At 42.0% G+C, this 15,526-nt stretch overlaps 1 protein-coding gene across 1 annotated transcript in view; it reads right to left on the reverse strand.

Annotated features, from left to right (window-relative positions):
* Positions 1-15,526, reverse strand: part of CABLES1 (Cdk5 and Abl enzyme substrate 1) — a 54,614-nt gene that overhangs the window by 6,512 nt on the left and 32,576 nt on the right. The window contains exons 5-7 of the mRNA XM_029959407.1: positions 9,754-9,853; positions 8,100-8,256; positions 7,205-7,308 (exon numbers count right to left, since the gene is read on the reverse strand). Coding sequence (XP_029815267.1) covers positions 7,205-7,308; positions 8,100-8,256; positions 9,754-9,853 — 361 coding nt within the window. The remainder of the gene's footprint in view (positions 1-7,204; positions 7,309-8,099; positions 8,257-9,753; positions 9,854-15,526) is intronic.

Raw genomic sequence — 15,526 nt, forward strand, 5'->3', positions numbered from 1 at the left:
CTTATTTCATGCTTCACTACAAACCTAAATGCCTATTGTTTGTTCTTCATTACCACGGAGCTCCCAAGCTCTGTAGTTTCATCTTAATTATCTCCCTCAAAGTGATCATGTGTTTTTCTGGAAGACTTGTCTTTGGCTCTCTCCAGGTTATCTTCTTCTCTTGCCCAGAAGGAGAATGCAACACACAGGAACCTCACCTGCATGACAAAAACCACCTCTCAGCAGAAAGGGCACAGCAGTGGATGGAGGTCCTGTCCATCCTCCAGGCTCAGCTGACAGGCTGCACAGAAGTTATGCCAGACAGCAAGTTGCAGTTGCTTTCACTTCTAACAAGTAGGTGCCAGGGTTACCCCAGCTCTGGGGGCAATTGTGCAGAGGAGGAGGAGTGAGCCTCACAGCAGCAGCAGCAGCCCCCCGGGGTGCACCTTTTCCTGTGGCTGCTCTGCAGGCACCGACTTGTTTTACCTGGGACTTCTCTAGACTGTGGGAGATTTGCCAGAATTCAGCTAAATTCTCTTTAGAAGGAGAAAAGCTCTTTTAAAAATTTTCATTTAAAGCAAAGCACTCAGACGCTGGAGACTAAGCAGGCAGCTTAAAACTGAAAATGGTAAAGAAGTACAGCTATTTTTAAACACAGAGATTTGCCAGTTTTGTCCTGTTGATAAGAATCTCCCCCCTCCAACTCTGAATACTGCTGCTTCCTGCAAGACAACAGTCTCTACGACATAAATCACAATAATGAAATCCAGATGAAAGCTGGTGTGTGCTGGTTTTGATTCATGTAACAGGATAATGGCAACATGTTTGAACACACTGGCTCTAAGGCGACTGCCTCATCTTGTCAGTGCCATGCTGGAGAACTCAGCTAACTGCCCTTATTCTCAAGAAAAGGATTTGTGCAAGTTTTTCCCCCCCGCCTTGATTTTTTTTCCTTCGTAGCTGCTGAAGAAGCTGGACTTTGAGCAATAATAGGTTGCTGCTTGCCCAGCTGGTGCCTATAGAAATGCATCCTATGCATGCGGGACCCTGCCCACCAGAAAGGCAGGCAGCAAAAAACACCTAAAGAGTATAGTTGAGAGGTAATTTAAAAGCAATGTTGAATCAGTATCTGTTGAGTGATCAGATCAGCTACCTCCTAAAACTGTTTCTGACCAGGAACCTGAGCACCCCTCTTGCTATTCATGCCCTGGCTGGGGCACAGCACTCACAAGTCTACAGAGAAATCCCAATCCCCAGTCGGGCTCCAGCCCAGGGCACCTCATGCATCCCGCAAATGGCTTGGCACTGAGCAGCAACCCCTTGCTGCTGCCCTTGCCCATGAAGAATGGAGCAGAGGAAACCTCTGGGATGGCCCAGTGACCCACAAAAACCAGCTGGGATCTGACAGGGCAGGGCTTAGACCCAACGTTATCCTTCTCTGCCTTCTCTCTGCTCAGCATTTACACTTCTCTTCTCTGTTTTAGGCCATGTTGTTGCACTTGAGTTGCCTGCCTAAACAAAGGTCCCGGGTGGAGGAGAATACATGACTGCCTGTCCAGGATGAGTCTGGTATTGTCCGTCGGAGCACTGTTCAACACTGATGCTCCAAATTTTGTGAAGGGTTTGCAAATAGTTCCCTAAAAGGAGCACAGCTTTTTTTTTTTTTTATCCAAACATACTTTCTTATACATAATATTATTCCCTACCAGGCAAGCACTCTGTATTCTCAGAACTGTCAGACACAAGAGCAAGGCACTGGGAACTACCAAACTGTCTCTCTCATACTGTAATCTCCAATGTTTCTAACTTCTGTCATCCACAACCGTCTGTCTTGTTTCTCACAGCTTATTTGCACAAAACACACTTCAGTATTCAGCAATACTCCTTCGTGGGCTCTGTTCACATTCTCTGTATACAAATCTCTGTATGTATATTTTAGTTTGGTGATGGAAATTGCACAAGACTAATGAAAACCTTGATATATGGTAGCTGACAGATGCCTGGACAGCATGATGAATGCTTCAGCCCAAGCCTGTACTCTGCACGCTTTCTGCATGGCTGGCAGTTTTGAACTTGGAGCTTAGCTTGTGTGTTATTCACAAGCGTTTTCAAGCAGCTGCTTTCTCATAGGAAAGCTGTATATATAGTTTCATAAATATGAGAGGAGAGAGGATGCCTGAAATGGCTAGAAAGACTGGCAGGATGAAATATTGTTGAAAATAAATCCTACTTTGGCACACAACCAGTAAAAGATGATCTAGCCTTGGATGCCTCTACCTCCTGCTTAAGAAGGATAAAACCAGAATAAAATAGGTGAATAAAATGAAAGATATATGACAGGCTCTCTTCAGCTGTCAGTACTGTGTACCCCTGATAAATCTACTTTACTGAGACCAGACAGAAGACTGATACCTGAAACAGACTTTTGGTAGGTCAGTGGTAACTTCTCAGCCAAACAAGAAGTGAAAAGAAGTCAATGACTGTGCAATGCCAGGCTACCTTAACAAACACCATAGATGACCAGCTACGTACCTATTAACTGCCAGTAACCTAATTCATATACTTATTGCTGAAGATGCATAAATATGGGAAATCCTGATAGAGCAGAGGCTTAAAACTGTGATGGAAAATGGGACAGACTGCTTATTATAATTTAAAGATAGACTAAAATAAGATGTTTTTGTTGTTAGAAAGTTATTAACATTCAAGGATCTTAAACTGAAAGATTTCAAATTTCACAAAGCAAATAATCTCAAAACTGCCTCTTTGAAATTAAGTACATGAAAGGATGCCAGTTTATTTTATACTGTTAACACACTGGAATTACTCTCAATTAATACAGTGTGTCACTGTTACAAAATAGTTGCTTATTGGAGTCTCAGACAAATATAGCATCAAATGCATAGAGCACAGGGTTTAAATATTATTATCTACCACTACTGCAATACTCTGCTCCCTGAGACTTTTGGGTACAAGGTCAGCAGCTGATAAAAAAGCAGTCTGGAGATACTTAATTTACAGCTATGGAAGTGGCTCGAAGAATAGGGTGACAGCACCAAAGGACATTGGCAGTAGTAGAGTCCTCTTGACCTTGATGCTCCTTGTGAAAGACAGAATGGGGGAGTGAGAGACCAAATGCATTATGTCATCATGCAGGGCTTTTGTTAGACCAAATGGCCAGGACAGCAAGCAGTTCTAATTTTAAAATCACACTGGAGGACTAATATTTAATAACACAGCCTGGCTTGTGCTTGATGCAGTACCTAGCAAATGCAGACTGACAGACAGCACTGCAGACTTCTGTGACATGCTTTTTTTATTAGTGGTGTAGAGATGTCAATTTATTTTTATATAATTAAAACAATGCACTGAAATTATAGTTCAGTATCCAAACCTAGTTCCACATCTATCCCATGGGCACAGATAGACGGATATTTCAGGGATGTTATTACAGAAGGATCACTCAAAGTCCAGGTACAACTCATCTGGGCTTTTCTTCTTTTGCTGCAAGTTTTGCAGTGCACAGTGGCCAGCTGACATGCTTCTGTGTTTCTGTGTTACCAACAAAAGCAGGACTGCGGAGTCAGCTGTTGACAGTGAGTTTTCTACTTCTGCACAGAAGGAGTTTCTGCTGGAAAGAATGCAGGGAGACTAGGGAGACATTGATGATTCTGTACATTTCCTAGTCAACATGATATTCTAGGAAAGAAATTACTGCTCCGTTGGGTAGATAAAGTTCCTATTCTAGAGAGATTTAAGGATCCGAAAGAATTCCTGTTTTAGCAGTATCAGCCAGGAAGACATCTGTTAACCATGACATGATGCTTCCCTCCTCCCCCCCACCCCTCAGAATGAAATTTTTCTACCTCTTACTATTTATATTGTGGTAGACATTACAGACTCCTACAAAGACAACACAAAATTAAATAATATCTCCAGTGAACACCAGAGTTTAAATACAACTAATACAATTAATAGAAACTGTAGAGTTTGTGTTGGGAAATGAAGAATACTTTTAGAATTGTTCCCTGACAGGCAATTTGTGGGTATTACTCTTAGAAATGCGACAGGGAAGTGTATACGTTTTCTCGCCAGGAATTTCACTACAAAAAAAAAAAAAAAAAGACCAAACTGTAAGCACTTCTTCTTCCCCACAGCTGTCTTCAAGGAGAAAGCTCAGCTCCTCCTTTAAAACGGCTGAGGACTTGCAGTTAAAGCTCATCTGCAAGTCTGGACTAATTCAGCTCAGTAAAATTAAAAGACTATAAAGTCAATATCAGTGATGATAAACTCGGGCTCCACAAAAATGGAGCACATCGAGTGCCAGTTGCACAAATTTCTGAGTGAAATCCACACCGGACCACACATTTTGTCCATCTTATGCCTCAGGATAAAGCCTGCAGTGTTTACTGATGCAGCATTCACACACACCTCAACAGAGCTTTCCCAGCGGAGAAATCCTGGCCTGCCAAGCACGAGCCAGGCTCAGGGGAGTAATATCAGTGCGTGTAGCTCTATCCCGCAGTCAGTGCCGCAGCCCAGCATCCACTCCTCTCGCACACCTTCCCCCCATTAATTGCTCTGACATCCATAAGGAGGGGTGAGGGGAGTATCTACAAGCTTGCAGCTGTCAAGCATTAATGCTAAATCCCGGCCAAGTAACAAAACTTTAATTACAAGCTGCAGCTCTCCACGCACAACAAAATGTTGGGTGCTGACATCAGAGACGCCCTCAGCTGCTCCGGGGCTTGAGAGAGGCAGTAATTACAGCTGTGTTCCGCTCGGGACCAGCGGCTGCTCTCAGTCTCTGTTCAGCAGCTCTACAGTTCTGCGGTCATTTGGCTGAGGTCTGTCACTACCACAATGGCTGTGCACGGTCAGGAAAAAACCACAGGCTTCTCGATGGCCCCAGACTGCAATTTGCTTTAATTGCAGCATACGCCGATTTTTATATTTGGGGAAGAAAATGACTTGAAATTGCTGCTAACACTGATGTGAACTGCAGGGGGAGGGAATGCCAGTTGAGTCAGGAAAGTCTAAAATGGATGTGAGTAAAGTCTCCTACGTAGCCAATATGGCCTTATATTTGCCAGTTCTATGCACAAGTCCTCCTTGCCTGAGTTGAAAAATCCTATTTACCTGCAAGCTCCCAGGACACTCCTGCACTACCTTTTCTCCCTTTTCTTGGCTGAAGGAAACACCAGCTGCTAAGGAAATCTTTCAGGTGAACACTGAGGAACAACCACCCACTTTTTAGCTTCTTGCAAAGCTCCTATGTGGCATCACAGCTATGCTGCTTTAACCACAGGCAGGCGAAATCCTAGAACAAGAGAGCTCTTGGCACATTCCTGTGATTCCCACTAACAAAAGAAACATCTCACTTAATGTTCTTCAGCCCTTTTTTAGATTAATGCCTGCCTTCAGAGAGGGAGATGGGAGTGCATGGACCCTCAGGCAGTGCTGAAGAAGTGATATCTGGAAGGCAAATTCAGGCAACGCCCCCTCCCCAGAATGTCAAATAAGACATTTTTCCAGACACAGCAGTAATTAACACCTAGAGAAAAAGAAAAAGCAGGGAGATCTCTGTCAATGCAGATATATTCTAGATAAATGATGACACTGATTTTAACAATTGCCCTTGAAGTCCATTTTTCACCTTTAAAGTATTTAATCATACCTCTGTCACAATGAAAATTCCCTGTCAGCTCCATTTTGCAATAAAAATACAAATATAGACCTCAAAATGCTGTAGTCAACCAGCAAATGGAAAAGAAGGGTATTGAAGAACCACTTCTGGGTGGAGATCTCCCCTGCAGGACGCTATCCTGGCTGCCCTATTTTGACTCACCCAACCACCTCCATCACGACACCAAGCTGAAAAGGGATCACAGATCCCAGGTGATGCTACAGGACTCATACTGCCTGGTGCACATTAGCAGCTTGAGGAAGGTCAGAAACACAACCATGACTGCTAGAGCTATGTTCACTTTGGATGTTGGCTAACAATGTCTTTCTCTTTGAGGGTAGACAGTTCCCTGTGTATGACAGTAACCACATCAAAACCTGACAAATATTTTCCCACACAGATGTAGCTGCCAGAAAAGGTTGTCACTTTGTGGGCTGCCAGGCAAAAAATAACTTGCCAACCCTTAAAGGAAAACTGGCTGAAAGTAAGCAGAGGACATTCTGGACTTCCCATTTGAAAATCTAGCATAAACACAACCTTGGAGCTCAATTAAGCCTCTGTGTACAACAGGCTGAACACTCCTGCTAGCACAGCGATAATCTTCAATCTACATGAAACACTTAAAATTCATTTTGAAGAAGGAGCACTCAAGAGCAAAATTACCCCCAGAGTGGAGGGCAGACGAGAACATAGAAAGACCGTATCTTTACATACATTAGTAGTTTCTTAAATAATATCTTCTGCTCCAAGTTAAGCAAGAACATGGACAACACTTTAGATGTCAGTAGATAAGAGTACTAGGTCAGTGCTTCAGGGAAAAAACCAAGAATCTTTTCTCTACTGCCTACTACTGCTCTGGATAATCCAGACAGATACATGCTCGCATGTGTATGACTGCACTGCATCTTGCAGCAGTCCTGCCAAAATAGCACACTGAAGTCTACAGGTGTGATGCAACCAAGAAAAGGCTACAGAAGTGTCTCACCACAGAAAACACTGAGTTAGAGCATAGAGCAAGGACCAGTTATGTGTCTGTATCGTTAAGGGTTTGAATACAGTGAGAAATATACAGGCTCTACTCGTAATTGCTGGAATTAAAGGAAGGACTATCCCATGGTGAAATTAATACCTGGGAAAAAAAGCTGTTCGGAGGAGTGAATGATAAGCATCAAAACACAGCGCAGCTTCATGACTTCAGAGAAACCCCAATGGGCATCCTCCTATTTTGTAATAGAAGCCAATTCGAGGAAGTATAAATGTTCCTCTGAACGCGAGAGAATGAACGCATTGTTTGAACAAGCCTTTCATCTAAAGCGTTTATGAAATACAGTGGTAATAAACGCATTTACTTTTGTAATACCTCCACGAGTTTGTTTTAACATGTCCTGGTAAGTAACTGTCATTTAGAACAAAGCATTCCAAACAGCTGTTATTACTAGATTAAAAATAATAATAATCTTCTTAAAATACAGCCAAATGCAACCTCAACCTTCAAAGTTTTGTTACCAAAATTTATCTGAGCTACACTAAATCACTTACCATATAGGAAGGAAATATTAAAACCCGCTTATGTTTGCCACATGGCCATTGGGGATCATCTAAAAGATTTGGGTCATATTCAACAAAGTCTCCCAGGTCACTACCTATAAAACAACAGTAAACATAAGAAAGGAATTCATTACATCAAGAAATCTCTAGACTTAACAGAAGTGGTAAACAAGTTTACAGATATTGCACAATACTGTCTTTGTTCAAGATTTTTGACAGAGATGAAAAATTGCTCTAAATGCTGAAAACTCTAAATATTTCTATTCTAATGTGATTTGCAAAGATGTAGAGGGCGTGCAGCTTTTGAATTACCTGGTAAATGTGAACTTAGGGCTTAGACAACTGCAAAATTATATAAAGTTCCACAATGACTTTTATTCCTGGCAACAAGTTTTCATCTGTTTATGCAAATGTCTTGATTTGTTTCATTTATCATGCCAAAATATCTTAAGCATATAGTGCTTTGGCTTATGTTTTGTGTCCAGTTTTGTAAACACAACCCATTCCAGCCTAATAAAGGTCACAAGTGGAATTTACACCTTCAGCTTATGACTACTGTGTTGCCACTGTAAATTTTCCATAGCAAAGGAAGGTAACAATAAGCCTGATGCAGGAGGAACAAACGATGGTGATGACAGGAGGAGGCACACTGAGTGCCATCAGGAGCTGTCAATACGACAAACACGCTTGTTTACTTAACTTTCCATCGCCCATAAGCAAGCTTTGCTAAACAAATACGGAATGAACTGTGTTCCACCCACAACATGAGACTATATTTTGCTTAATTTAAGCTAAAACTGGTACTAAGACGTGTGCCCATCCTTCACAATAACTGCCCATCATCAGTGTACCCACAGATATTAAAACAAGCTTCTTGAGAAGTTACCTGCATCGATGCTCCCCTGGGTGCTGTTAGCTCTTGCCAAAGAAAGGCTACGATGGCTTGCATTGCGAAATTGGGAGAAAGATGAGGTGGAATCTATCGTGTTTCTCCGAGTTCCCAGAGCATTGGTGGGAAATAGGAACTGTGTATAAGAAACCGTCTAAAACAAATTCAGAACAGACAGACAGTTACTTTCAGCCCAGCTCGGCCGCAGTGGGATGCCTTTGGTGCATTCCAATTGGAAGAAAGAGAAGCCAAATTAATGGAGGATTTTCTGGATTTAGTAGTTAGGCACAGATGAATAAACACCAGTCACCTACATTTGCTTCAGTGCAGTCAGTTTATCCATGCAAAAAAATGCTTTTGCAAAGGCATTAATTCTTCAGCAAAACAAACACACACACACAACCTCTAATACACTGGATTTACAAAATCCTACTCAAGGGTCAGATTTAAAAATATGTCAGTTTGGTCAGGTTTTTTTCAGTGGGCCTTCTCTGTAGCAGATTTCAGCAGCTTCTTTACTAACTATCATCATCTATATGGGTCCCTCAGCACACAGATGCCAGAGGCATACCACTTGAAGGTTGTTAATTTAAGCACTTTCTCTGCTATTTTTCTTCTTTAGGACTTCATCTGGTAGAATCTTATCGGTGTAACAAGTGAGCTCCAGTTCACAGTAATGGTTGTAGGAGATCATTTACTACCCCCAAACATGGACTAAGCATGAATGAGTGACTTGTGACAAAATTATTTTTAGAGCGCACTGATTCTCTGCTTGTACCCTTGGCCAGGAATAGGCTATGCCTTGCTTCTTGTCCGCTTATTTTCCAAAAATAACATTGTATTGAAGAAAAAAAATGAGTCTCAGACTCTAGACTGGTTTATGAGGAGGTCAGAACAGGTATCAAATAAAACGTGAGCTTTCATTTATTTATAAGCAGGCAGATTGACCTCAAGAATTTACAGCCTGTGGTCTGGCCTGACACCTGGTTAGGTGAGCACACCATGTGTAGCAGCATTGACCTAGGACCTTTAAATGCATATATGACAGCAGACTGGGTAAACTGAACTGTAGACAGTAAATCAGGCTTTCAGCAAGAAATGTTTTCTTTTATGATTAAAACTGTCTCTCCACTACATATTTCTTTAAAATGGATCACTTCCCTAAAGATTCATAATTACTTATTCTATTCAAGTGAATGAACTCTTGGATTTTGAAAGACTCATCAGATTTGTGCTACTATTTTCCTGCTCTTTGGAAAAACATATTGTTAAGCAAAATTTTATTAAATACAATTGAAAGCAAACAGAATTACAGCTTACAACTCTTACCAGAAATTATTTTCAAACTCCTGACAATATACTCTGCAGTGATACCTCCTGCTAGAGCCAGGGGAAGGCTGTGTAATTCAGTAATGCTTTGGAGATTTAGATGTTGCCAGAGGCAAATTTCTTCAAGGATGCAGAGTTGTTTGCATTGACAGCTTGGCAGTCCTCATGAATTTTTGCTAAGCTTATTTACAGTTGCACATACTGCACTTTAACTACTGTGTTACAGTGCTAGTTATAATTTATATTTCTGCTCATTATTAGTTAAGCCATTTTTTCCCTTATAACATAAAATTAAAGGGAGTAGGAACTGAAGCATCCCCACCTTCCCATCTGCTCCAAGCTCCACACCTTCAAGACCAATTATCTCTTTCAGACACACTCCAGTAGAATGGCACTGGCGTCCACCATCCAGCTTCATATCCCTGGGAAACAGAAACAAGAACAGAAATATCTCAATACACATGCCTGGTTCACCTTCCACTACCCAGTGCTGAAATAAGGTGCAGCATTAATCCAAACATGCCAACGCAAAGCACAGACCAGGCAACTTTTCCTATAAAAGCACTTGTGTTGTCTAAAACATATTACAGGTTGCAGCTCATACCCCACCTATGGTGCACAGCAAGGTTCCCCATCTGTCAGGCACCCCTGACAGAACCTGTTGCTGGGAAGGAACTGGAAGTCATAAACACTTCAAGTGAGATACAACAATCCAGCTTGAACATTTAACTGAACATTTAACTGCCATGTATCCAGCAGACAGATGCTCCCAGGCCACATACCTCGCGCTCCCCTACACGAGACAAAGGTAATTTCCTGTGAAAGCCTCCATGAAAGCCTCCGGGAGGGATTTCTCCTCCTCCAAGCACAGGAGAGTGCCCAAAGTCCTCCTGGTGGAGGCTGTCAGGAGAAACCCGCTTTTCCATCACCCTGGAATGGAAACTTGGGGATCTACTTTGAAAGGACGAACCCACCCAGCATCTTACACTTGAACATAAATGAGATCCCTGAGACAAGCAGGCTGTATCCCATGCTTTATTCTCATGATTAAAATGCGAGCTGAGGTAAAAAAGACTGAGCAAATTTGTGCTCCACAAATGGCAGCTGCGTACAAATCCAGACTATTTATCTTGCAATATTTTCCTGGCTGATTTCCGCTGAGGTCCAACTATGTGCTTAAAAATCTGTGCGGGAGAGCTGAGGCAGGGAGAAACCCTGCAGGCTCTTCATCCAGTTGCAGGGCTGGGCTATATCCTGCTGTGTCTCTGCACACCGTGTTTCCTTGTCTTTCCAACCTACCACACATTTTATTTCTCTGAAACATGGCAATCCTGAGTCCCCAGTAAATCACGTACCCTACTGCTGGAAAAATCCAACACGTTTGTGTGCTGGAAAACATGCTTCAGGAACAAAGGAAAAGACTGTATCAAGTTACTAATCCCAACACAGTTTCTTCATTAGAGTTCACTTAGCATAGTGTCATATTATCATTCTCGTTTCCTGATATCATGTTACTGAGGGGCTGGACAAATAATTATACAAAAATAACCCTCTGTGAGAGTCATGGTATTAGCCTCTCCGTTCTTGCTCAGAAAGTGCTTAAGAGAACTATTTCTCATAGAGATAAATGCCAAATAGTAACCATTTCAGCAGGTGTTATCTGTGAAACAAATGCACAACCTGAAGAAGCCCCTGAACCCAAAAATGAAAACAAGTATCTGAATAACCTGAAAGCAGAACAGTTTAGTTTCCTTCCGTTCAAGACCTTACAGACACAGAGCAAGAAATAATGCTGTTACAACTTTGAAAACAAGTCACAGAGAAATTTTTCCATGCAATTATAGATAACTTTGTAATTCATCAAATGGAAATCCATCAACCTTTGAAGAGTCAGCACAACAGCTTTAAAAATTAAAGAGCAGTTCTGGGGACTGAAAAGAAATCAGTGCTCTGGAAGCAAGGAGCAGGGTCAGCTGACATGTGCGAGCACACATGGGGATCATTCCTCGACATCAGCTGAAGATAGATGGACACTAATGCCTCCATTTCTGTATACTGATATTTCTAAAGAAGACTCTCCTTTCAGGACCCTGTGAACAACATTGCAGTCATTCTCCCTCATCCTAGGTGTTTTGCAAAGGTTACTTGGGGTCTTCCCCTCCTCCACATATGTTCTATATTTCTAGGTAGTATATGATTGCTTGTGTTATAAAATGGAGTAATAAAATATTACTCTTTGGGGAGAAATGTGTCCATAAAACAGAGAATTAAACTTCCTCTCCTGAGGAAAGTCAGCACCAAACAATGTGCAGTTTCTTATGAGCACAAAAATGGAAAGGCTCATCCTGGCTTATACACATCCTCCTCTCACTCATAAAAGACCTCAGTGAACATCTAATATGGAACTCCTATGCTATTTTACTGTATCCTTTTTGAGTTCCCTATCATGTGATCAACAGCAAGCTAGCCAAGTTTTTGCAGGTCAGGCCTTGATTTTTTTTCTCCCTCCTATTAAAGACAAAAGAGTTCACGGACCCCTCAGCAAAGCTCTTGCTGGGAGAGCAAGCCCCAGGGTTGCCACCCTGCTGTTGAGTAGAGCTCCAGCACAACTGCTTCCTCCCCACACCCCCAAAATCCCAAGAGCAACAGCTAGGAAATACCTGGGGGATGACTTCACCTAGCCCTCTCCAAACGGCAAGTCATGCCTAGGGATGAGTTGGGATGGTTGTTTGGGTACAGCCACTGCACCAGTGTGGCCAAACACTGCCACCAAGTTCTTCAGGACACATGCACTCGCATGGCACTACAGCCGAGGGGCCCCGAAAGGGAGGAGCATACAGAAGACAGGCACTTTGTATAAAAACCAGCCAAACTTTCACTGTGTTTAAGTTATTTAGATTACTGATGGGACTGGGGAATTGCACGAACCAAAATACAGGAGTAAACGGTGCTTAGAAAATGCAGAGTAGGAAAGATGGTCCTTGCCAAAGAGGTTTTAAAGGGAAGAAAACTTCCTTCCTCCTCTTCCTCAGTTTTCATTTTCCTGTTTTATTTCCAAAAGTGCTTTTTAACAAACTTTTCAAGGGATTCAAGCAGACATAGAAAAGTAAAAATAAATCATGGGAACTTTTACTACCTTCACTTTGAGCAGGGAAAGCTTGAGGAAATGAGAGGATTGGGGATAACATTTCTTTAGGAGGCAAAAAACTAGATCCCAGTTGCTGTCAAAGTTTAGGGAGTTACTCTGATTTACATCAATGTCAAGCTCTAGATATTCTCTTCATGCATACCATTTCCAGAAAGCTGAGGAGTGTTATAAATTACACTTGAAATTAAGCATATTATTTTAGTTATTCAGGACTGCAGAATGTTGAGGAATACATCTGGTCCAGGTAGCTGAGATTGAGATGCAGATTGAAATGCAGACTGACTCCAGATGGGAGCCCAAGACAAGAGGCCATGAACAACCAACCTTTGTGACAACAAAGGGCATGAAGATGGGTGATGCCAGGTAAGAGAGTGGACACTGAGAGACACAGCAGGAGCCGGGAATTGCCGACCTATTGGATAACAAAGGAGATGAAGACAGCGAGGTGGATGGACACAGAGAAGGGGGAAGGAGCTGAAGAGGAGGTAGAGGGAGACTTTTGCTCAGGGAGACCCTGAAGTTCCTTTGCTGGGGGTGCTTCTCGGTGGCACCAGCTTGAGCTGTTTCTGTGTTACTGAGCCATGAGTAAATGGCTTTATGGAAAGAGACATCTCGGGCTCTGCTAAGGGAAATCTGGGGTTGAACCGGTAGGGAGCTGTGGTCTGACTGAGTGTGCATGTGGTGAGTTTAGGGAGTGAAGTGGGACACCTGTCGGATCACTGGAGCTGCCCGTTGTGAAGGGGCGTCAGTCCCAGCAATTAAAGTCTCTGGACTTGGTAGTGTGACTGACGTAGAGTCTCAAGTGGTCAGACTGGGTACTTTCCTTAAAAAGGAAAAAACGAAAAGTTTCTCACTCTAACAGAGTTCAAAGATTTTCTTGGAAGAACACCAGGTGACTTGGGATCCCAGATTTGTTGTCGGATGGTGAAAAGTTTTACTGAGCAAATAGATAAGGATCAAAACAAGAAATCTCATCATGTCTTTTATTAGCCAGGCCAGGATTAACAGAATATAAATTGGATGCTGTTACCTTTGGAACTATAACATTTCTTTTATGAACCAAATGTTATGCTTTGACGTGATCTACAAAGTCCCATGCGAGACTCCTGCTGGGCACTTGCTCTTTAAATGACAGTAACAGTTGAGCACTCTAACCTGTGAATAATTTAGGAGTCCATGAAATATTAAATAGATTTCTAGATACATGAAAAAGCCTTCTGCTTACTGAAAAAAGGAATCTGATAATTGTTATATAGAGATGTCAGCCTTCCGTACCTATATTTTATGCTTAGTGATTCCTGACTCTTAAGATTTATTCTAAAAGCAAAAGCAGTTCAGGAGACACCAAGAAAAGATGCTGTTCTCATCCGTCACTGTAAATAATTTCTACTTATAATCTCTGTTTACAAGGACAAGGGAAATGACAGCTCTGGAAAAGATGCACTGCCAGTCTAACCAGCAGCAGATTTCCCACTGCCTGAAACTGCCTGCTATAATTGATCAAGAGCTTTCAGAGCCTAATGCCATTAGTGTTGCCAGAACAACTCCAGCTGCAGTTTAGAGGGGAGGGGTGTAGAAAAGTTCCTGGAAAGATGGCCATAATGGGCCAGTTTCCTTTTTCTCTCTCCAAAGATATTTAGATGTCAGCACACCTCTTTTCCTGATGTTTTGCCCAACACAGAGTAAAAGTATTAGGAAGATTCATTGATTAACTTCAATTAAAGGGAACAGGGCAATTCAAAAGAATGAGCAATGGTGGCTCTATAAAATTCGTACATGAGATGATTAGTTTTGAAATGTCCCATTGAGGGAAAAAAGCCCTCAGATTTCTGTGTCTTTCTGTAAAGCTAATACATGCTTGGTTTTCTTTTTTTGTTCAATTCGTGAGAAGGCTAAAAGAATGATAGGACTAGAGAATGATAAATGCTCAGGAAGAGAACTAAAGATTGATGACTTAATCAAAACTGCCTCACATACAAAATCTGTTGGGGAAGAACAGCAAGGAACTTGGTAACAAATCTGAAGGACATAACAGAGTATGTCTGTCTGCTGTCTGCTTATTGCTACTATCCATATGGCAATTTAGATGCTCTGATTTCTCCTGTAAATATTGCCCTGTTTTCCACACTCACTGACCTGTCAAATAGCTGATGGCAGGGGTGTGTCAGGGGTGCAAGACAACCTCACCTAAATGTTTCTTTTTTTTGCCATATTTTGCATACGACCTTCGTACCCAGTTTAACACTAAAGATGAACAAAGGTTGCACAGTTTAGGTAAAGAAGGCTGTTGGAAATGCCAGGTCTAGGAACTAACTGATCATTGTGGTTAGATGTTATCTGAAGTGACAGTACTGAAAACCTCTCACTCCTGGCATCATTGAACTCATTATTGTTCTGGCCAGCACTCAGTTAAATTCAAAGTTAAATTCAGCAGTGACTTATATTTAGAAACTAGATGAAGCTAGTTAGTAGCATTTTTGAGAAGGACACAAATTCTTTCTATCTAACGACTTGCTACTTTCCTTCAGAAGAACGGTCTGCTTCCTGGGCTTCAATCCATCTGATTACTCATACTGCATTATTTCCCATAGCTGGAGGCAAGTTTCGTCAGATGAATACCTATATTTTTGTCAAGGCAGCAATATTCAGCAGCTATGCCTGCTGCAGATACGTTTCTAACTCCTTAATGAATTCAATGCCATGAAGAATAAAAGATGAGGTGAATTGGCCATTTTTATAAGGATGTGCACTATCTGAGGCTCTGAGTTTTCCGTCCTGTAGCTCCCCACCTCCAGCCCTGCCATCAGTCAGTCACTGTTAGCCTGGTGGCTGAGAGTTCAATGTAAGACTAACCATGCTGCAATGTTGCATTTTGGTGACACCACCAGCTTTCCTCCTCCCCCCCAGGTCCTCCAGATTCATCTTCTGGACAGGACTTCACAGGAAC

Source organism: Manacus vitellinus, unplaced genomic scaffold, assembly GCF_001715985.3.
Source record: "Manacus vitellinus isolate BGI_N305 unplaced genomic scaffold, ASM171598v3 scaffold_1_pilon, whole genome shotgun sequence".
Taxonomy (NCBI): domain Eukaryota; kingdom Metazoa; phylum Chordata; class Aves; order Passeriformes; family Pipridae; genus Manacus; species Manacus vitellinus.